This window comes from Pomacea canaliculata, linkage group LG11, assembly GCF_003073045.1.
Source record: "Pomacea canaliculata isolate SZHN2017 linkage group LG11, ASM307304v1, whole genome shotgun sequence".
NCBI classification, from domain to species: domain Eukaryota; kingdom Metazoa; phylum Mollusca; class Gastropoda; order Architaenioglossa; family Ampullariidae; genus Pomacea; species Pomacea canaliculata.
Window position 1 is genome coordinate 17,642,336 of NC_037600.1, and position 22,238 is coordinate 17,664,573.

Below are 22,238 nucleotides of genomic sequence, written 5' to 3' on the forward strand. Positions count from 1 at the left end.
CTATAGGTAGGTGTTGTGTTGTTTCTTCCCCTGAATTTGTGGATGAGAACTCTTTCTGTGTAGACAAGGAAACATTTCATGAACCGTGTCCCTGAACTTGGTGCCAGCCGAGTAGTAGACAAAGAAGTCGATGCTACTGTTTAGAATGCTGCCCGTCTCGGCGATGTTGACGAGAAGAAAGTAAGAGTTATTATAACGACCAGCGAACCTCACTTCTGGTTCAAACAGATGAATGATTCTGATGATGATGTTGGGCAACGAGAGGACGAGAAACTCGATGGAGAGTGTGACGAGCATCTTGGTGATGGCCGTTTCCTTCTTGGTGTCAGAGGTCGACGTCTCCTTTCGAAAAGCTATTGACTGGTTCAGCTTCCATCCCGTGAGCGCCGTTGAGATAACGACAACGATGGGTATCCCGATAGACAAGATAATACCGTAGTAAGTTCCTTCGATGATACTTATTACTTCTTGGTACTGAAAGTAAAAGTCACCTGGGGTTGGTTCGTGCACTACCACGTTTGTAACAATATCGTGAAAGCAGACGACCTGGTAAGACCAGGTAACCACGAAAAAGGGTATCACGGTTAGACATGAGCCAAAAATTATTACAATTAGGATTACTTTAGTGCTGATGAGTGTTTTAGAATGTAATGGAAAGAGCACACTAAAGCACCGCTCACACGACACGACGGCGGAGAGGAACATGGCGCCGTACATGAAGCCCAGCATCCCCAGCATCTTGCTGTTGGTCACGAAGGCGCCTACAACGCCAATGTCGCCCTCGTCAAAAGGCCGGTAAAGACTGTCAAAGTTGAGTATAAAGAGAAAAGAAATGTTGATGAGGTTAACGAGCTCGAGACTAAAGAGACACAGGTTGATTCTGTTGTTGAGGTTCTGCCTGTAGAAAGCGACCAAGCTGACGACAGACCCCATGACCCCCGTGACGAAGAGGATGGGCATGACGATGGCTTCCCGGATCTTGCCTATGAGGTGTTCCACCTCGGTGCTGATGGGGTCGTCGGGGTAGTCTTGGTGCATGACTTGTATGCAGTCTGTGGAAAAGTTGCTGACTTCATCGTCTGTCGAACTCACCGTTGACAGAGCTGTTGTCAAGTAAAGTGCAGCGCTGATGGCACCTTCTGTTGGGATGACCGCCATGGGTCTGGCAAGGTTCTGAAAAACAGTAAAAAATTTATCTTTTCCTCCACGTCGTTATCCTTTACTTAACTGTCATCGCTATCAACACCAATTTCACACGCTGACAGATGTGTGTGGCCGGAGTCCCTTCGGGAAAAGCGTCTTAGATGGAAGTTTGAAATGGTACCGGATGGTCCATTATCTTATGAAAGAGGTGAAAGGACCACTAAATGTTAGAGAGAATACACTGAGATTTAAGCTGACGCGAAGAGAAAGCTGACAAAACTTTATAAGAATTTTGAGAGGGAATAGACCAATAGGTCTGTAAAGCGGGGACCCACCAGGACGGCAGCAGAAACATTCTTTGGCCTAAAGACACAGACCAGCCTCACCCTGACTGAGGTCCTACACTGTAGTTCAAGTGAGGGCAGTGTATGTTCAGTTAACCGACAGGTGTGGGTCACCTGGGTCTCTCATCTATAAGTAGTCTGGACACAGAAGTCAGGAAGTTCCAGAGGCCTCATCATATCAAGGACCCCAACTTCCATCATAAGGGTTAACGAAACAGTTTAAAATAAGAAATTAGGAAAGCAGAAGAGAAGGGAGGAGAACAGCCTGAAAGATAATGGATGTTCATCCCCTGATCAAAAAGCCTCCCCACCCCCATGGGGTGGGGTGGGGTGTAAGGCATAAGGGAACGAAACCATGAGCAGAATTTTGCTGCCTGAGAACACTTGGTCCTGAAGCATATTTTGTGAGTTGCCTCTAGAATGTCAACGCTTTCTTCTAAAACACATCTTCTTTCTACTTTAGTCACTTCGTTGTAAAGCACATTGTGTTTGTTGTCGAGGGCTTTAAAATGCCTCTTCACGCGACAAGTTATCGTCAACGTTAGCATCAGGTCGTCGCCATCACGAATATTGTCTGTAGGAGAAGCTAACATCCGTCTCCTTTCCCTTTGCATCATTCTCATGATTAAAACCTATCTTCGTCCTTTAGTGAGATTCTAGACACAAACCTGGTGCAACTCACCTGAATGTTCACCTCATGTGCAGCTCCACCCTAACTTCTCACACATCTCGCAACCGACGATCCACTTAAATTGAAAAAGAGAGGAATATCATCAACGTGGACCAATTACAGGCTGTTACTATTTTTAAAGACCTAATCAATCTCAAGTACATACAAATATTGCACAGAATTTCTCAAGTTTTTCGTCAAATCAATCACACTCGTGTTTACATTCCTTTCAAAACTTTTTTTGCGATATCCATAGCAATGTTGATGGTCTGATCACGTGCACACGTATGACCTATGGCTAACAAACTCTACAGATATCAGTCATCACAGCAGTTCACGCACGAGCAAGAAATTTGTCCTCTGACATTTTTATCTCCTTTTACAAACTCCATAATAATTGAAGAACTGAGAAGAAAAACTGGAAAATTGTTTTTCTGTTCCCTTAACAGATTGACTGGGTGGAGAGAAATACAAATGCACTCAAGCATTTTATTATTAATATTTGCGAAAAATGTTTAAGTGAAATTTAAATTTATGTCTTACCCATCAATAATTGTTATTATTATTATAGTTGTGGTGCCAGTTTTGGGGCAGAGAGGATTTTACGTAGACGTGGCAATTGTGGATGTGAGTAAGTAAGACTATAATGAATTATTCAGAAACATACGACAGTTCGTAGAATATTGAAAGGAACATGTGTATGTCGTCTTGGTGACATGAAGAGAACTATTGGAGCAGCCTGTGCGCTGTAGTATTTCTGGAATTGAAAGATATTTGACGTATATCTTATAATTTAGAAGCAAACTGAAAGACTCAGACATTTCTATATCTTTAGTTAATGTTGACTGTTATAAAGTTTTTGTTGCCTACGACAAATCTAAGTGTTTTGTGAGTGAAGGAAAGAACACGAAAGGGGACGCGTGCGTGAAGTGAAAGTGTGAGATTCAAAAAAAAAAAAAAAAAAAAAAAACAAAAAAAAAAAAACAGCGTCTCTGACAATTATAAACTAGATTCTGTCCTTTGTTTTCATCTTCTGATTTAGAAGCATTTTTTCCCTTGGTTCTGTTCGTACATCAAGTTTAAGATGTACTGGCGCCTGTCTACTTCACTGCCATTGCTCCCCACGCAGAACACAAGTCACGTGACCACCGTGTGGGTGTTTAAGGCTAGACGGCTGTCAGGTCTGCCTGGTATTTAAAGTTGGGTTTCATCTGTGTGCAAATAAATTCAAAGATATTCCGAAATAGGAAATGTGTCAAAAGATAAACTTCAGACATTTTTAGTTTTAGTTTTTTTTAAATGCATGGAGTGCAAAAAGAAGTGCGAACTGTACGGCAAGACGTCGTGTGTGGTGACGTGGTGTCTATCAGATGTGTGTGGTGACGTGGTGTCTATCAGATGTGTGTAGTGACGTGGTGTCTGTCAGGTGTCTTGTGTGATGACGTGGTGTCTATCAGATGTGTGTGGTGACGTGGTGTCTATCAGGTGTCTTGTGTGATGACGTGGTGTCTATCAGATGTGTGTGGTGACGTGGTGTCTATCAGATGTGTGTGGTGACGTGGTGTCTATCAGGTGTCTTGTGTGATGACGTGGTGTCTATCAGATGTGTGTGGTGACGTGGTGTCTATCAGGTGTCTTGTATGATGACGTGGTGTCTATCAGATGTCTTGTGTGGTGACGTGGTGTCTATCAGATATGTGTAGTGACGTGGTGTCTATCAGGTGTCTTGTGTGGTGACGTGGTGTCTATCAGATGTCTTGTGTGATGACGTGGTGTCTATCAGATGTCTTGTGTGGTGACGTGGTGTCTGTCAGATGTGTGTGGTGACGTGGTGTCTGTCAGGTGTCTTGTGTGGTGACGTGGTGTCTTTCAGATGTCTTATGTGGTGACGTGGTGTCTATCAGATTTGTGTGGTGACGTGGTGTCTATCAGACGTCTTGTGTGGTGACGTGGTGTCTGTGAAATGTCTTGTGTGGTGATGTGCTATCAGATATTTTGCGTTGTGACTCTTCTGGTCACACGCTCGCTGTACAGGTTTAAAACCCTGTGTTTTGAAAACTTGACATCTTACATAGAATGTCATATGAACATCTCTTCAAACGAAGGCAAGGGCATACTGAATAAAAAACTCAAATCTCTCTTTCTCTCTTACACACACACACACACGCACGCACGCACACAAAGGCTCTGGAGCATGCATACATACGTACGGAGTAAGTGATAATGTTTTTATTACCGTAGAGAGCGGTACACGGACGTTTCGCCGCCGGACGTTTCGGCGCGGGGCACTTCATTTCGGCATTTCACACAGGACCTTTAGCCGAAGTCAAGTGTGTGACGCCCCTTAGCTCACACATTTCTCTCGCCATTGTATCAATGTTTTTTCGCAAAGCCGTTGCGACAATCTGTGACAATCAAAGTGAACTGTCTGTGAAGTCTGTGTGTAAAATTTGTTTGAAATAAAGAATTATTGCGTAATCTAGTAGTTACTTTCATTCTTTGAGAAGTAAGTAAGCTCTCTCTCTCTCTCTGACATAATGCGGCGAAACGTCCGGCGGCGAAACACCGGTCGGCAAAACGTCCGCACACGTAGAGAGCAAACTAAGATCACGTGTAACCCGTGTTTAATGTCATGAGAGGACAGCAACATTAGCCAAATAATTCTTACATTCTCGTCTAAATACAGACATAGTCCTTACATGACTGGTATACAAGTAAGTTGTTTCATATTCATACTCGTGCTCAGGCGCGTTCTTAGCCCCCGCGGGGCCCGAGGCAAAGGGCATGTGCGGGGCCCTCACGCCACCATCACCCGGTTTTCCATATGCCTAGTTACCATATCAATCAAAAGCGCGGGGCCCTAGCAGATGCCTCGTCCGCCTGCCCCTAAGCACGGCCCTGCTCGTGCTCGTGGGGATACTAACCTTGATTACAAGCCCCGCCTAGGGTCACAGTGTCAGTGAACTTTGGCCCTGGGTGGGTGAGACATAGAGTCACTGCGACACGCAGGTAAGACATCGACATCAAATACACCTGGAGTTCTTACATACAATTCTGTACATAGTCATAGTCACATGACCTATAACCTAGAGCAGGGGTGGGCGGGGTTACATTTTATGGGCCTGTCTTTAAATTCTAATCTACGGGCCGGTAAAAGACCCAAAACCCAGGCCAGGTGACACAACAAACTAGTGGTGATGGAATGGACAACAAGCGATAACACTTACTGAATTTATTGTGCATTGTGAAGATGTTTGAATTCTCTCACAATCAAACTTTAAAACCAGCCATTCCTGTAAGTCAGCCCTTACCCCCGATATTCTCCAACGTCTCCATCAGACATGTCAGCCGTGGTATTTATTATCTTTGTACTTTGTGTAAGAATGCTACTAACTGCACATTTCTAAAGGTGTTGTACTTGATAAAGTATATTTCAATGAAATTAACCTGGGCTGAATTTTAAAATAAATGAAAAAAGTGTACTTCAAACTTTTGAAGTCGAGCCGTACTTTGTCCACCCCTGGCCTATAGTACCTTCCCCTGTCCTCATCCTCAAGGCTAACACAGATGGGGCAGATTCGCTTCTCTCCGTTCCATACTTACAATTACGACAGATATCTTTTTACTGCCTTTCTCTTTTTTTGGTCAATTTTTATAACAGCCTGCACTTGTCTGCCTCATACTGAAACAGAATAAAAATACTATGACGCTTTTGCCCACCCCACAGTCAGCTATGGCTGTTACATACGGCAGTACCCACCTCTCAGTTAGCTATGGCTGTTACATACGGCAGTACCCACCCCACAGTCAGCTATGGCTGTTACATACGGCAGTACCCACCTCTCAGTCAGCTATGGCTGTTACATACGGCAGTACCCACCTCTCAGTTAGCTATGGCTGTTACATACGGCAGTACCCACCCCACAGTCAGCTATGGCTGTTACATACGGCAGTACCCACCTCACAGTCAGCTATGGCTGTTACGTACGGCAGTACCCACCCCACAGCTGGACTCAGGTTCCAAAAGTCTTGTCGCGAATGCTCCTCCTTAGACACATCAGGTGGAGACGACGAACAGTCAGCTTCCCGAGGAGGAGGAGGAGGAGGAGAAGAACTCATTTCAGTGGAGCTCATACATGCACGGCTTTATGTCCTTTATTTTTGTGTTTTCATGCACTCGGCGCACCTTGAATAGCTCCAGACTGGTTGTGGAAAGGATATCAATGACTGAAGTCAGCGAGTAGACAGTCAAACGATTTCCAAAACTCCAATGTCGTCTTCAGCGTAAAGGAAATATGTTTGTTACACTGCTTTACAAAATAATGTTTTTTATCAAATTTATATGAATTATCTACATTTTAAATATTTAAATACTTTCTGGGCCATTTCAATTATCAGCAACACATTCTTATCAGAGATATTGCACTGGCCTCACTTAAAAGGGTTTTATTCATTGGACTACCAGATGTGGACACAGAAAGAAACGTGGATAAGTAAAAGCGGAGGGAAAAAATTGTAAACAATTGCATTAATTATACAATACTTAGATTAACTTAATTACAATTAATTCTTCGAATAACTGGGGGATGGGGTAGGATTTATAAACAGCCAAGCGGACATTATACTTCGAATAGTTGCATTAGTTTTAAATTTTAGGGAGGAATTTATTTCTAGTTATCGAGTTACAGTTTAATCTTGTTCCTGCTCCTTAATTCTAAAAACAAATATACAAATACAAGTTGTCATTTCTGAGTCTTTTCGAATGAGAAAGACGATAACTCTGAAATGTCAGTCTCGCGAAAACTGCATGGTTATGTCCCTTGAGGATAGTTAGCTCGATGACAAGTCGATTATTAAATGTCTGTTGTCCTACACTGAGGTATGTCATGTCAACGGCTTGGATTTAAAAATATGTCCTCAAAATCGTCTCTGCTTTACAAAATGGAATTTAAAAGTATATTTAATGCCCTGAAGGTTTAGTCGAACTTCTTATGATCACAAATTACGATAAACGCAGTATTACGAATAGTTGAAATGAATTATTTGAAAAACATTATCAGTGATTACATATTAAGACCTCAGACCTCTAAGACCTGTAATTCTGTCTGCTGTGCGTTCAGGTGTAAAATACTAGACTTATTTATCTCTGACAGTAAAGTTTTCTCTCTTTGTCCTATAGGTAGGTGTTGTGTTGTTTCTTCCCCTGAATTTGTGGATGAGAACTCTTTCTGTGTAGACAAGGAAACATTTCATGAACCGTGTCCCTGAACTTGGTGCCAGCCGAGTAGTAGACAAAGAAGTCGATGCTACTGTTTAGAATGCTGCCGTCTCGGCGATGTTGACGAGAAGAAAGTAAGAGTTATTATAACGACCAGCGAACCTCACTTCTGGTTCAAACAGATGAATGATTCTGATGATGATGTTGGGCAACGAGAGGACGAGAAACTCGATGGAGAGTGTGACGAGCATCTTGGTGATGGCCGTTTCCTTCTTGGTGTCAGAGGTCGACGTCTCCTTTCGAAAAGCTATTGACTGGTTCAGCTTCCATCCCGTGAGCGCCGTTGAGATAACGACAACGATGGGTATCCCGATAGACAAGATAATACCGTAGTAAGTTCCTTCGATGATACTTATTACTTCTTGGTACTGAAAGTAAAAGTCACCTGGGGTTGGTTCGTGCACTACCACGTTTGTAACAATATCGTGAAAGCAGACGACCTGGTAAGACCAGGTAACCACGAAAAAGGGTATCACGGTTAGACATGAGCCAAAAATTATTACAATTAGGATTACTTTAGTGCTGATGAGTGTTTTAGAATGTAATGGAAAGAGCACACTAAAGCACCGCTCACACGACACGACGGCGGAGAGGAACATGGCGCCGTACATGAAGCCCAGCATCCCCAGCATCTTGCTGTTGGTCACGAAGGCGCCTACAACGCCAATGTCGCCCTCGTCAAAAGGCCGGTAAAGACTGTCAAAGTTGAGTATAAAGAGAAAAGAAATGTTGATGAGGTTAACGAGCTCGAGACTAAAGAGACACAGGTTGATTCTGTTGTGAAGGTTCTGCCTGTAGAAAGCGACCAAGCTGACGACAGACCCCATGACCCCCGTGACGAAGAGGATGGGCATGACGATGGCTTCCCGGATCTTGCCTATGAGGTGTTCCACCTCGGTGCTGATGGGGTCGTCGGGGTAGTCTCGGTGCATGACTTGTATGCAGTTTGTGGAAAAGTTGCTGACTTCATCGTCTGTCGGACTCACCGTTGACAGAGCTGTTGTGAAGTAAAGTGCGGCGCTGATGGCACCTTCTGTTGGAATGACCGCCATGGGTCTGGCAAGGTTCTGAAAAACATTAAAAAAATTATCCTTCCCTCGTCCACGTTGTTATTCTTTACTTAACTGTCATCACTACCAACATCAGTTTCACACGCTGACAGATGTGTGTGGCCGGAGTCCCTTTGTAAAAAGTGTCTTAGATGGAAGTTTGAAAACGTATCAGATGGTCCGTAATGCTATGAATGCGGCGAAAGGACCACTAAATGTTAGAGAGAATACACTGAGATTCAAGCTGACACGAAGAGTAAGCTGACCAAACTTTATAAGAATATTGAGTTATCGTCACCGTTAATATCAGGTCGTCGCCATCACGAATATTGTCTGTAGGAGAAGCTAACATCCGTCTCCTTTCCCTTTGCATCCTTCTCATGATTAAAACCTGTTTTCGTCCTTCAGTGAGATTCTAGACACAAACCTGGTGCAACTCACCTGAATGCTCACCTCATGTGCAGCTCCACCCTAACTTCTCACACACCTTGCAACCGACGATCCACTTAAATTGAAGAAGAGAGGAATATCATCCACGTGGACCAATTACAGGCTGTTACTTATTTTAAAGACCTAATCAATCTCATGTACATACAAATATTGCAGAGAATTTCTCAAGTTTTTCGTCAAATCAATCACACTCGTGTTTACACTCCTTTCAAAACTTTTTTGCGATATCCAGAGCAATGTTAATGGTATGATCACGTGCACACGTATGACCCATGGCTAACAAACACTCTACAGATATCAGTCATCACAGCAGTTGACACACGAGCAAGAAATTTGTCCTCTGACATTTTTATCTCCTTTTACAAACTCCATAATAATTGAAGAATTGAAAATAAAAACTGGAAAATTGTTTTTCGGCTCCCTTAACAGATTGACTGGGTGGAGAGAAATACAAATGCACTCAAGCATTTTATTATTAATATTTGGGGAAAATGTTTAAATGAAATTTAAATTCATGTCTTACCCATCAATAATTGTTATTAAAGAAAAAAAACCATGATTGTGTCAGAAAGTAGGTGCTACACAGAGACACCTACCTGGGATCACACTAGGTGCACATCACATCCCATCTACAAACGAACTGTGAATCAGGTATTTAGACTTGGACACCTGTGGTCCTTCTTGTGCATATACGCGGTCGCACACATGGGTGGCAGTGCCGGGTACAACGGGTGCCTGACGAGGGTGCAAACTGTTGCAGGAGTGTGACACTGTAGCCGCAAGCTGCTGCGGTTCCTTGACTCCGGGTGCCAGGAGAAGCTGCAGGTGGCAGATGCCGGGTAGAACTTGCAGGTAAGACTGTGGTTTCCATGGCCGCCTTTGTAACTAGCTTCTCATTCTTTGCGTTTATTGACTAAACACGAAGATAGATCAGGTTTAGGTCCACAACAAGGGCAGAGAAGGGGAGAGAAAGAGTGGTCTTTCTGTTCACAAGGGCAGATAATGGGGTGGAAAAGACAGAGTTGTTGGCCTTTGTGCTCAGCCTGCTTCTTCTTAAAGTAAACGTTTGTGCTGAAAGTTTGGTGTAAAGTCTCCCGGCATGTGTCTGTGGGTTTTTTCCCGCAAGATATTAATTATTTTAACCTGCTGGCCCATCTTCAGTGTAACAGACGGTGATACAGAGTTTAGTGAGCAGTACAAGGCCATCTACTAGTGGTGTGCGCATGTGCAAGCAAATGTCCGATTATTTAATATCCAGAACTCGACTGATGTTACGCTGATTGGCTTTAGCCGATGTGTAACCTGGCCGCTAGTCACACACGTGTACTTGGATGAGGATTTTCATTAGGGGTACTTCAACCTTCATTTTGAATCACGTGACTAAAATATGAACTGTGCACCTTGGTAGTCGAGTATCGACAAGTACGTCAGTTTAGTGTGTGGCTAAAGACCGAACTGGCTCTACACAGACAGGACCAGACTAACTCTACACAGACAGGACCATCTTACTATACACAGACATGTGTTTATGTGTATTCACAGGACCAGAGCCACGGTTGTTCAGATAACAGAAGGCCCGTCCTGCAGGACATCGGTTGACACACAGTCGACTGACTGCACGTGACTGCCTCACCTGTGCTACCTGCGGTCTACCTTGCCGTACACCAACCACTGGTCTTTAGCGACTGACAGGACTCGTGTGTGTGTTTATTGTCATACGGATTGAAAATCTGGATATCAAGTTGTCTGTAGACTGTGAAGTACAAAGTTATTTATTTATTTTTGTGAAGTGCCTTGAGCTTGCCCTGGGGGTACAGATAAGGCGTTGTACAAGCGACCTTTATTATTATTATTTGTCATCATCATTATCATCATCATCATCGTATTATTATTATTATCTGCTGCGTCCTGCCCGCTGTCTTGTGGTGTCCCCCGTTTTCTTCATTGTGCACGTGAAGCCACCGCCATCTTGCATCCAGCATCATTCTGATTGTCATCGGTCTTTTGCTGATGACACACAGGTGTACTACACAGATCGGTTTCTGCGTCTCACTCTGCCATCAATACTATAAATATTTGTATACGTGATGTAAATAAAATGCTTGACACAGAAAAGCAGTGGAAGTTTGATATCGGCACTTACACCCACCGTAGAGTCTTTGAAGCCAGCATCACAGACATTGTCTACCTGAGCACATTCACAAACACATTTCACTTACTGGTACCAACCCGTTCTTCTGTCTCTCTCTCTCTCTCCCTTCCACCCACCCATCTCTTCTTCTCATATCTCGATTAGTTTTTCCTGCAGGTATCCTTTGTCTCTTTCTCTCCATCGTTACTATCAGTTATCTCCGTCTTTGTACTTCATCCTCATCGTTGTCCATCCTTCTGTTCCTTCATGCACTAGTGTTTGTATTAAATGGTCAGTGCGGGTTTAATGGCTATATATATATGTTGTTGTTGTTGTTGTTGTTGTTGTTGTTGTCGTCGTCGTCGTCGTCAGCAACACAGTTTCTAAGCATGTACCTGACCAAAGTCTCCTCACGTCCCATCTATTAAAAAATCTGTGATAACCGTTACAAGACTAACTCTTCTGTTGAGTGGAGCAACCATCATGAATATTTAGAACGCACCTAGGGTGGACAAAATGCTTGTGGCTACCCAAAGAAGCACATGTGCACACAAACCCACGCATATACACACATAAACACAAACATAACCACACGCACACAAATACAAGGACGAGTAGCTGCTGTAGTAAAGTGTACCACTCGCCCCTCCGCACTGTAGTAGCCTTGTTGTCCACATCTAGTTGGGTAACACACCTGTAGCATGCGGTGTACACACGTGTAGCATGCGGTACGCGTACTTTGGGTGGCCTATGGATCGTTAATGGAGGTTATGGTCTTTCAAAGTAAGTTTTGTCTTAAAGGGTTTTAATGTTTGCTAGCCTGTACCTTAATTCAAACATTAACCCTGACCCTATACTTAATCCTAATCCTAACCGTGTTTAGGTTTGCAGCTCATGGCGTTCATGGACCACTCAGTCACGTGACCTCAGTGCTCGCCTCACAGCGCCCAGTCCAGTCAATATGAGAGAAATGAATAATTTACAAAGCTCGTCATCATTCACAGAGCCACTAACATTTGTAAACCACAAAGCAGGTCAGGGTGTGGGTGGGGTGGGCAATTACAGCAAACTTAACACAAATATAATTATATCAACCCTAATACAGCAATAATTTGTTTAAAATAACCCAACAGGAAACATACTTGACAATGTAAGACTACTATCCTAGTAGACCTTCTATTATCTAGTCAAATATTCAAGCAACAAATAATTAGGATTAAACAGGTAAAAATGTCAAAGAAGCATCAGCTGAAAGAAAATTAAGTTTAAAGAAGGAGATAGCTTCACCTGAATGATTATTCAGGAAATTTTTGCAAAGACTGACATACCAGTCCTGCCGACATTCGTAATTGCTGGAGGTTGTTAAAATTATAGAACGTGTAACACACACACACACACACACACACACACACACACACACACACACACACACACACACACACACACACACACACACACACACACACACACACACACACACACACACACACACACACACACACGCACGTCAACGCCTCCCATTCCCGTTATTTTTCTTTAATCAAAAAAATTGCCTCGGGAAGAAACATCGTCGCAGGCATTTATCTATTAGCAGTCACGAATATAGATAAACAAACACACACAAAATAGACGTGCACACGGATACACAATCACGTTTACACGCACACCAAAGCAGCTCACTTCTCCCTCCCTCAAAACTAAATAAAAAAGGAAGAAAATAGTTGAGAGGTTTGCTAATGATCGGGTACACACCAGTCAATTAAAGTGTCGACACCCCCACACCCTGCAGCGAGATAAAAGCTGCCGAGCTCTTGCTTCTAAAACTTCGGCAACATGTCGGTCAATGTGATGTTTAATGCCGAGTCTGTCGGAAAAAGGTTCTGCCTCTAAGCATGCAGGTGAGACGATAACGACAGGTGAGACGATAACGACAGGTGAACTGTTGGAAAAGCACTTTAACAGTGGGAAAACACATGTAAGGTTAAATGTAAAGTAGCAGCTGACACTGGCTGTCATCCCTGTAAGTCTGGTGTCACATTCACAAAGAGGTGTGTTTCGGAGGCGAGATGCGCCACCCGATGCTGACTGCGGGTGGAGACAGGCAGTTTATCCACTGCGCCACCAAGGTCCTGTGACTGACAGCACGTGTGACGTACGTGTGACGTACAGAGCTTGGCAGTTATGTAACTACTCTGATAACAACAGCAGCAACATCACCCACAACATCCTTATCTTTATATCAACTCTCTTCCTTTTCTTTTCCTCGTCAGTCGACTGGCTTAGTCATCCATAGTGCCTGCTTTTAATTTCAAGAAGAAGATGAAGATGAGGAGGAAGACGATGACGAAGACGAGGACTGTAGGTAAATCAAGTAAAAGGGCCAACATTTACAACTGGTGCTGTTGGTGAGTGGAATGGTTCCCAGGACTGAGTTGTGTCCGAGCTGGCGAGTAGAATGGTCCAGTGTTCAGTTGATGGACGACACCACCTGTACGTCTACAACAGTGTTTAGTTTATACTTTAAAAATAATCCTTCGTGTAAGTACCCGCGTGTCTCAGATAAGCATCTAGCAATTCTTTATCTCTTTCGTCTTCCTCACTCTTTCTGTTGCCACACCTCTTCTCTTCTTTTCTCTCCTCACATCTCTCTCCAGAATCATTTTAACCGATACTCTCTCTCTCTCTCCGAGTGTGTATGTGTGTTGTAGACCGTGCTGAAGGATTTGTACCTACTGTACGACATCACCACAAACACTCACAACTCAACAGACAACAGCAATGTCGACTTTCCAGAGGGATGCATACCCGTGATAACCACCGACCACCCGGAGGACCCTATCACCCACGCCACCGAGCAGTTGATCGCCAAGGTGCGGGGGGTCAGCCTCATGCCTGTCCTCTTCGTATTCGGGGTGGCGGGTACCTGCACCAGCATCGCTTCCTTCTACAAGCAGGGCCTCAACCACCGGATCAACCTGTGTCTGTTCAGCCTCGAAACAGTAAACTTCATCAACGTCGCCTATCTCTTCCTCCTTAACGTCGACAGCTTGTATCGGCCAATCGACGACGGTCTCTACGGTGTCGTCTTCGCTCACATCGTCAACAGCAAGATGCTGGGGATGCTGGGATTCATGTATGGCACCATGTACCTGTCGGCTCTGGTTGCCTGGGAACGCTGTCTGACCGTGTTGTTTCCCTTGCATTCCAAGTCTCTACTCAGCATCAGAACCATGGCCATCCTCATTCTCCTCGGCTCTGTCATCACCATTCTTCCTTTCTTCTTTGTCGCCGCGTGGTACGAGGCAGTCTGCTTTTACGATCTCGTAAACAAAAGATCGACGATAGGAGTCTCAATTAACGAAATGTATTTTGAGCATAAAGCAATAATAAGTAGTGTGGAAGGTATTTATTATGGCATCATATTGTCTCTCGGCATACCCATCGTCGTGCTCATCGCGACCATCATCACCGGTGTCAAACTAAGACAAACAGTCAGCTTTCGCAAGCAAACGTCGTCTGTTGACGGCGGGAAAGAAACGGCTGTGACGAAAATGTTGTTAGTTTTGTCAGTCGTGTTCCTCGTCACTTCCATTCCCAATATCATCGTTAGAGTTATCCCCCTCTTCGAACCGGAAGTACGCGCCGACGGTCGCTACAAAAACTCCTTTCTTGTTCTTGTGAGTGGCACTGAGGTCGGCAGCATCATGTACAGTTGTGTCAACTTCTTTATTTATTATTTTGCCGGAACCAAATATCGACAAACTGTTCACGAGCTTTATGGCTGCAGTCGCTTGAAAAAGTTGTTTACCAAATAACTGGGACTAGGCGCAGACCTTCAATATCCCCCATGGTGCCAAATGTTAAAACAAATTATTCAATCATCATTTGTCGTTGATAATTGTTTACTTCTGTTAAAATCCACGAACCGGTATCACTTTAATGGTGGTAGGAAGACTCATTTCTTAACCTCAGGTTCTTGATGCGCTGTCATTCAAACATTCCGTCCTGTAAAAGAATTAATTAACGGATTCCAGATGACACGAGTCCACTGTCATGTGTTCAAAACCCAGCAAAGCTCTGTGTACGAAAGAAACTTTTTCAGTAGTCTTTGTCTAGTTTCACTTAACATGACACGACAACGAAAATCTTTCATTCTCATTGTTTTCTGTTAAAATTAAACTGAAGAGATAGAGAAAAGTTTCAAGATGTAGTAGATGAAATATTTCAGCTGCTGGGATGATTCGTTCAGACTTGCAGATCATACAGGTGAGAGAAGCAGCCTTCAGTATTCACTAGCTTTGTCAATGTGTTTGACTCTGAGGTTGAGAATTCGTGGGTATATAAAATTCCACCCAGCATTAACTGGGGGAGTCTAAAAGGCAGCGGGGGGATTCTGTACCCTCCACACTTCCCCACTTTCCCGGGTAGGATGTATACTGTAACAATTCTGAGGAACAAAAACAAACAGAGAGAATCATCGTTGTTAGTGAAGTGTCACATACAGGAGGACATCCCACAGCCTGGTGGTTGGCCTGATGGAGTCTGAGTGACATTATCTAGCATGAAGATGATATACAGTATCTACATTTGTAGTGTTGACTAAGCAGGTGAGGATGGACACGTTGAGATTGTCAAAACGCACATGTATATTTTTAGCTGTAGTAAGCTGAGTAATATTGTGTAATGTAAGTAATGATTACGAGGTCAGAAACATCAAATTTTGACAAGGGTTTTTTGACTTTAACATAATTTCCTGGAGGACCAAAGCGCTTGTGTACAACAACATCCTTTCTTCTCAGCACGCACTCACACACAAACACACACACACACACAATCACACACACACACACACAATCACACACACACACAGACTCACACACAAACACACAGAGAGACACATGCCGACATGGATGTAATTTACAAAATTATTGCAATAAGACTTACACATGTACGCACGCACACACAGGGGAGCTAATGAGTACAATCACAGTCGTTGTGTACTAATGTTTATTTATAAAACTGCCTAATTAATTTTAATTAATATGATTAATTTTTACCAAACTCTACTGATCTTTCTGAAAGGTGGCTCCTCGGGGTTTAAGCGCTTTCAAGGTAAATTGAAGTTTAATAATTATCCTCGGGTAGTTTATGACTTGTTGATGTCAACATAGTAAGGAGACCGCTTGCAATACCTAAAACACGGTTTAACCGGAAAAATCCTTTAGGTGCAGCATCAACAAAGATCGGTAACTCAAGCAAGTTTGCATTTCATTTAAGTTTACTTTATCTTTAAGACTGTGTTATAAACTTCGAAATTAAAATGCTATTGCGGTTACAGATGTAATACACTATTTTCTACTTTTTCCCCGATATGCGAGGTATATTCCTCAATGTATTCCACCAATATGTTTATTACAAAGGCCGGCGACTTTATTTGATTAACATCAAAGCTTTTAACGACGACCTAGAAGGAAAGGAAAACGGCTTTAATTGTTTAAAAGAGAGTCTTGTGTTTTCAGAAGCCAAAACTTTCTGTACACGTAACGGTCTAGAGGCATCAGACGCTTAGTACTTGATGACAATGATGTCGAATATAGATTATTAGTAAAGGTCATGTGACCAGAGAGGTAAGGTCATAGGACAATGAGATGTGGACCAGAGGCAGGGTGGTAGGAGCAGTAGGACAAGGCCAGAGGACCAGTAGAAGCTGACTACAGTTGTCCTGTCAACCTTCGGAGAGTTTAATGACTTGACAAGGTGTGTAAAGCCTCATTACTAGACTTTGATGGCCTCACAAGGTGTGTAAAGCCTCATTACTAGACTTTGATGGCCTCACAAGGTGTGTAAAGCCTCATTACTAGACTTTGATGGCCTCACAAGTTCTTAAACTTCATTACTAGACTTTGATGGCCTCACAAGGGGTGTAAAACCTTATTACTGGACGTTGATGTCTTTGCCAGTTGTGGAAAGCTCCCATAACTAGAGTTGATGACTGTGTGAAGCTTTCTTTATGAGTTTTGTGTCCTCACAAAGTGTGTAAAGCTCTCATTACTAGAGTTTGATATTTTCGCACATTGTGGTAAGCTGCCATAATTGAAGTGGACTTCGTTCTTGTGCAATGTTTCATTGATGAGTCTGTCTTTAAGCTTTCTTGTTGATTATCTAAAAATATAAACCTAAATGTACTTTGTGAAAAGATTTCAAACTTTAATTTTTATTTAAAATTTTCTAAATTTACCTGGAAAGTTGTGGAACTTGTTATGCCGGTATAAGAGTAGATACATCATTGCTACCTGTACTGACTACTGTAGTGCTCTGTGATCATGGACAGCTGCCATCATTACCTCATCAGTTGGGCCGATTATGTATAGAATGAGTTATTCAGTTTTAAGCACCCGCCGACCCAAAATTTCCAACAACTTTCTTAGGTATACATTTGATTTTTAGTTCACAATTTTCCACGTTTTTGTTAGATTTTCAACTTTTGAATTCACATGTAAACAACGTTTCTTTCTCTCTTTTTCTTTTTCCCTTCCCTCCACACTTTCTCTCTCTCTTTCTTTCTCTGTTTTTTGTTGTTGTTGTGTAAATGCAAACAAAAATACTTATTCCTTTCGACTGGTTTGTACAATCACTCAGCTCCCAAACAAATGTAGTGACCAACAGTTTATATTTTGTATTAGGCGTAAGATAACTCCCCATCTCATTTTATCTCTCGAGAAACACATTTGTATGACCTTTGACTTAAAATTATTCACGAATTTAAATTAAATTGACATTAAATGAGTTGCTATTTGTGTTCTGTGTTGACTGAGTTTCATAATGCTTGACATTGCTTTCTCACAAAACGCACATAACAATCAATACCTGTTGTTACTAATCTGTCAGAGGGAGAAGACAGGATGGTGCAATATAAAGAGAAATGAAATACCTAATCCCCGAGGCTCTTTACTGATAATTTACCAAAGACAAGACTGTTTTCCCATAAATCCCAAATAAAATGCCAGACAAGATGATCCCCTTCCCTTCCCAGAGCGCATGCGCAGAAAGGCACGCGCCAGAAGCCTTCATGAACGTCAGGCGGTCAACAGATGGAAGTCACGTGATGCGCAGACTGTTTGAGCGTGACTCGGACTCTAGCAACCCAGCAACAATCTCTGTCTTTCCGCAAATGAACATCGATGTTTCAGTTTAACTGACGGCTCGTAAACGCCTGCTGGCAAACATCTGCCGTGCAAACTACAGGCTGATCACGTGATAGTTTGTCTCCAGGTCCTGCCCTCTCTCATCAGGGACAGGTGTGTCAACGATGAAACTAATCGCATACTCAGTAAAACACTATTCACGAGGACAGTCTAGCCTGCCATCATGTCGAGACCGGTAGCAGCTGCAAGTTGGTGCTGCTAGTGCGTGTCAGCATGAAGGGAAGAGTCAGGGAGTGCCACGTCTGACTACTGAACACGCTCCTCGTTCTGCTGACCTTTGAACCCGTGTCATCATCTACTTGCAGTTTGTCGATAAGCCGCTCATTTAGAACACTACGTCACAGACAACAACTTTAGAAATGAGGATAATGATAATAATAATGACGATCATGACGACGATGGCGATGACGACTGTCATGATAATGATGATGATGACGACAACGACGACGACGATGATCTCAAATATTTCATTCTTTATTTTTCATACATCTTACACAGACACCAAGTCATAACAAAAGCTCATCACCACCAGCACAGAATCACGAGCATGTGTTCAACTCTCCATCTGCTCAGTGAACAAACACGTCTTCACCTTCGAGACAATAGTTGGAGATGTCCGATTGTTTAGTAAATATGCTGCTGGTAACTTCCGACCCATCTTTGCTGTAAATATTACTAGCTGATAAATAATCGTGTAAAGCATGTCATCGGTACCATAAGTTTATTGCTTTGCTGAGGTTCTCTCATTAATGCGAGTGTCTGTGCTGATGCTCGTCCACACAACTGTGGGCTGTGGTTCAAACCTGTCCTTACACTGATCTTAATACCAAAAGTCTGATGTGATGGCCAATTGCTTGCAATTAATACTGGCATGAAAAAGATGGTAGATATAAAATAACCAACATACACCAATGTTCAAAATGTCACTAAAAATAAGACAGAAAACTGCATGAATTGCAGATAAACTGAGAATAAGTAAACATGGCAGTTTGGTAAGCATGTGGATACAAACACGACTATGGCGACATTGAGTTAAAATAATGATAATCATATGTACCGATAATCAATTTATTAATACATTATAATGTCAGTGTATTCATAATGTAGTAAATAAGCAGTCATTAGCTTGGCATCCAGTTACTGAAATGTTTACACCTGAGTTTCGTCTGGCTGGACGTCAGTCGGTGATGGGAATAAAGTTCATCTCAATGTTTATTGCCAATGTTTATGTAAGTTTACACGCAGACACGTGCCAACAACGAGAACAGAAAGCAGTTCACTGAGGTCTTGTGATCAATTAGATGACACTAGCTTTGGCATCAGACAACCACGTGACATGCCTCGTCTCTGATGACAACGAGAGCGATCTCACAGACCACTTAATTTATTAGCGTGCATTCTTATTTAAAACATTTCCAACATTTAAATAGATAAACTTTCAAAAAGTTCTAAGATTGACATCAGCACCTTGAAATTTTTTTTTAATATTTTGCCTTTTAAAGAATTATTTTGTTTAAGCTAATCCTTCGGTAGCTAAGTATGTAGGTACATTCTCAACCTTCTCAACCGAACCAATATAAAGGACGGAGTAAAACTGTGATTAACAGTACAAATGTCAGAATTTAGTAAGCTCAACAATTAATTCTGTTTCTAAACTAGATTTTAAAAAGATTTCTCCAAATTATTTATTGCATGGAAAGGTGTCGTTGCCTTTGTAAAAGTAGAATGTCAGTGAGTAGATATATCTATATATATGTATGTATGAGAGGTATCTTTCCTGCACTCGAAGCTGCCCGACTGTTCTCTAAATCTCCAATAAACAGAAACAACCATTGCCATTAAACGAATAGATGTATATTATTATCACAGAAAGCAATAAAGTATGTCTTCTATTGAGAGTAGCCATTCCTGGTTCCGAGGTATTAATTAAATCGGTAAAATGACCAAAAATCAAAACCGTTTTATTGTTGCATGAAGCCGACACGTACTTCAGCTCAAAGTCTGTCATAAAGTGCGTTAAGAATGCATTATTTAGTTATATATATATTTGTGTACTACATATAGCTTTCATGAAGTCCCAAAGTTATTGTCATCATGATGTCATCGACATTGGTTTGCAAGTAAATTAATTAAAACTCGCCGAGTCTTAGAGAGTTTTGCACAATTATTACACACCCTTGTGCTTTCGATAAAACTTGAATATTGGGATAAATAATTCACAAATATCCGATACAGGTTTCACACATAATACCAGGAGAATGATCACTAAGTCTTGTCACATTTTTTACTGCTGTAGTCTGAATGAGAGTCACTCTAACTACCAACCGTTTGTAGAATCGGACTAAATCTTTAGTTACCTTAGCAAAGCCAGGACTTAGCACGAAGCAACTTTCCACTAAACACTTCTTTGACTCCTTTCATAGTTTGGTCTGGTCTCGAGGTGTGTAAACAAGTCTGGTGAGATCTCAACCTATGTTTAAGTTCATTACTACCACGGCGGATCACTTGCCCTGTTCACTAACCGACAGTGTTCATGTGAACACCAATTCTAGTCAGTAAAGATGGACAGCGACATTCAGCATTACTAAAATAATATTACCATCTGTTCATCGATATCTGGTGCTGGGAGTGATCCGTCAGCTCCATGCTACTTTTCTTTTCTCGTTTTTGACAACGAAATATTTCTTGAACATTTTCCCTGAACTTGGTTCCTGAGAAATAATAAACAAACACATTGACACTGCTGTTCATTGCACTCCCGACCTCTGCACCGTTAATCAGAACGCCGAAAGAATTATTATAGCGGCCATCTGCCCGGGCTTCTGGCTGAAAGAGAGGGACCATCCTGATGAAAATATTTGGGATGGAGAGGACAAGAAAAATTATAGATATGATGATCAGCATTTTGGTCGTCGCCGCTTCTTTTCTGGTATCAGACGATGAAGTCTTTTTGCGGAAGGTTATTGTCTGCTTCAGCTTGAAGCCTGTTAAAGCCGTACAAACACAAACAATAAATGGAAGACCAAGGGACAGAATCAGACCAAAATATGTTCCTTCGACAGCGTTGATGATGTCCTTGTTCTTGAAGTAATACTCGTTCACCGTGTACTTCAAGACGGTTGAGTTTTTCACCACATCAAAGAAGCACGTGACCTGGTACCTGGCGGTGACGACGAAGAAAGGTAAGGTGGTCAGGCAGGTGCCGCAGATGATGACCACATACATGGTCCTGGTGCTGAGCAAAGTCTTAGACTGCAGTGGAAATAACACAGTTAAGCACCGTTCACACGAGGCAACAGCTGTCAGATACATGGCACCGTACATGAAGCCCAGCATCCCCAGCAGGCGATGGTTGACGAGGAACTGGTAGACAGGACCATAGACACCCGAGTCTAGAGGAAGAAACACGCTGTCGATGTTCAGCAGGAAGAGGAAGGCGATGTTCAGAAGGTGGATGAACTCCAGGCTGAAAAGACACAGGTTGATTCTGTGCTTGAGGCCTTGCCTGTAGAAAGATGTCAGACTGAGGCAGATGCCGACGGTTCCAAGAAGGAACAGGACTGGGAGAATGATGGCTCCCTTCCCTTTGCTGATCCAATGTTCCACTGCCTGACTAATGGGATCGTCTGGGTAGTCTGCGGTTACCATGGAGATGCATCCTTGGGGACTTGGTGCTGCATCCCAGCTGTGACTCGTGTTCTGTGCTGTCAGCACGTGTTGGGCGAGGGATGTAACCAGTGTCTGATTCGGTATCATCATCACGCGCCTGTAAATAAATTTAAAAAAACATGAAAGGGAAAACTGATTTCAGAGAAGTTTTGTTATAGACTACACGATAGTGAGGTGACCTCGTGACTTCCGGCTTTTCCACCAACAATTTTTTCACCAACATTTTTTCCACCAACATTTTTGACACCTGGCTCTTGCCATCTTGCATGGACACGTGTCCTTTTACCAATCACGTGATC

General features: G+C 42.6%; 3 protein-coding genes across 3 annotated transcripts; 1 reads left to right on the forward strand and 2 right to left on the reverse strand.

The window, feature by feature from the left end:
- Positions 1–1,158, reverse strand: LOC112575802 (proteinase-activated receptor 2-like). Its single transcript, XM_025257826.1, has one exon. It carries the CDS (start codon positions 1,156–1,158, stop codon positions 1–3), a length of 1,158 nt encoding a protein of 385 aa, XP_025113611.1.
- Positions 1,159–12,607: 11,449 nt separating this feature from the next.
- LOC112575538 (C-C chemokine receptor type 1-like) lies at positions 12,608–15,762 on the forward strand. The gene is made up of 2 exons (XM_025257478.1): positions 12,608–12,963; positions 13,774–15,762. Exons 1-2 carry the CDS (start codon positions 12,958–12,960, stop codon positions 14,878–14,880), a joined length of 1,113 nt encoding a protein of 370 aa, XP_025113263.1. The 5' UTR covers positions 12,608–12,957; the 3' UTR covers positions 14,881–15,762.
- Positions 15,763–20,865: 5,103 nt separating this feature from the next.
- On the reverse strand, positions 20,866–22,026 carry LOC112575803 (type-2 angiotensin II receptor-like). Its single transcript, XM_025257828.1, has one exon. It carries the CDS (start codon positions 22,024–22,026, stop codon positions 20,866–20,868), a length of 1,161 nt encoding a protein of 386 aa, XP_025113613.1.
- Positions 22,027–22,238: the final 212 nt, after the last annotated feature.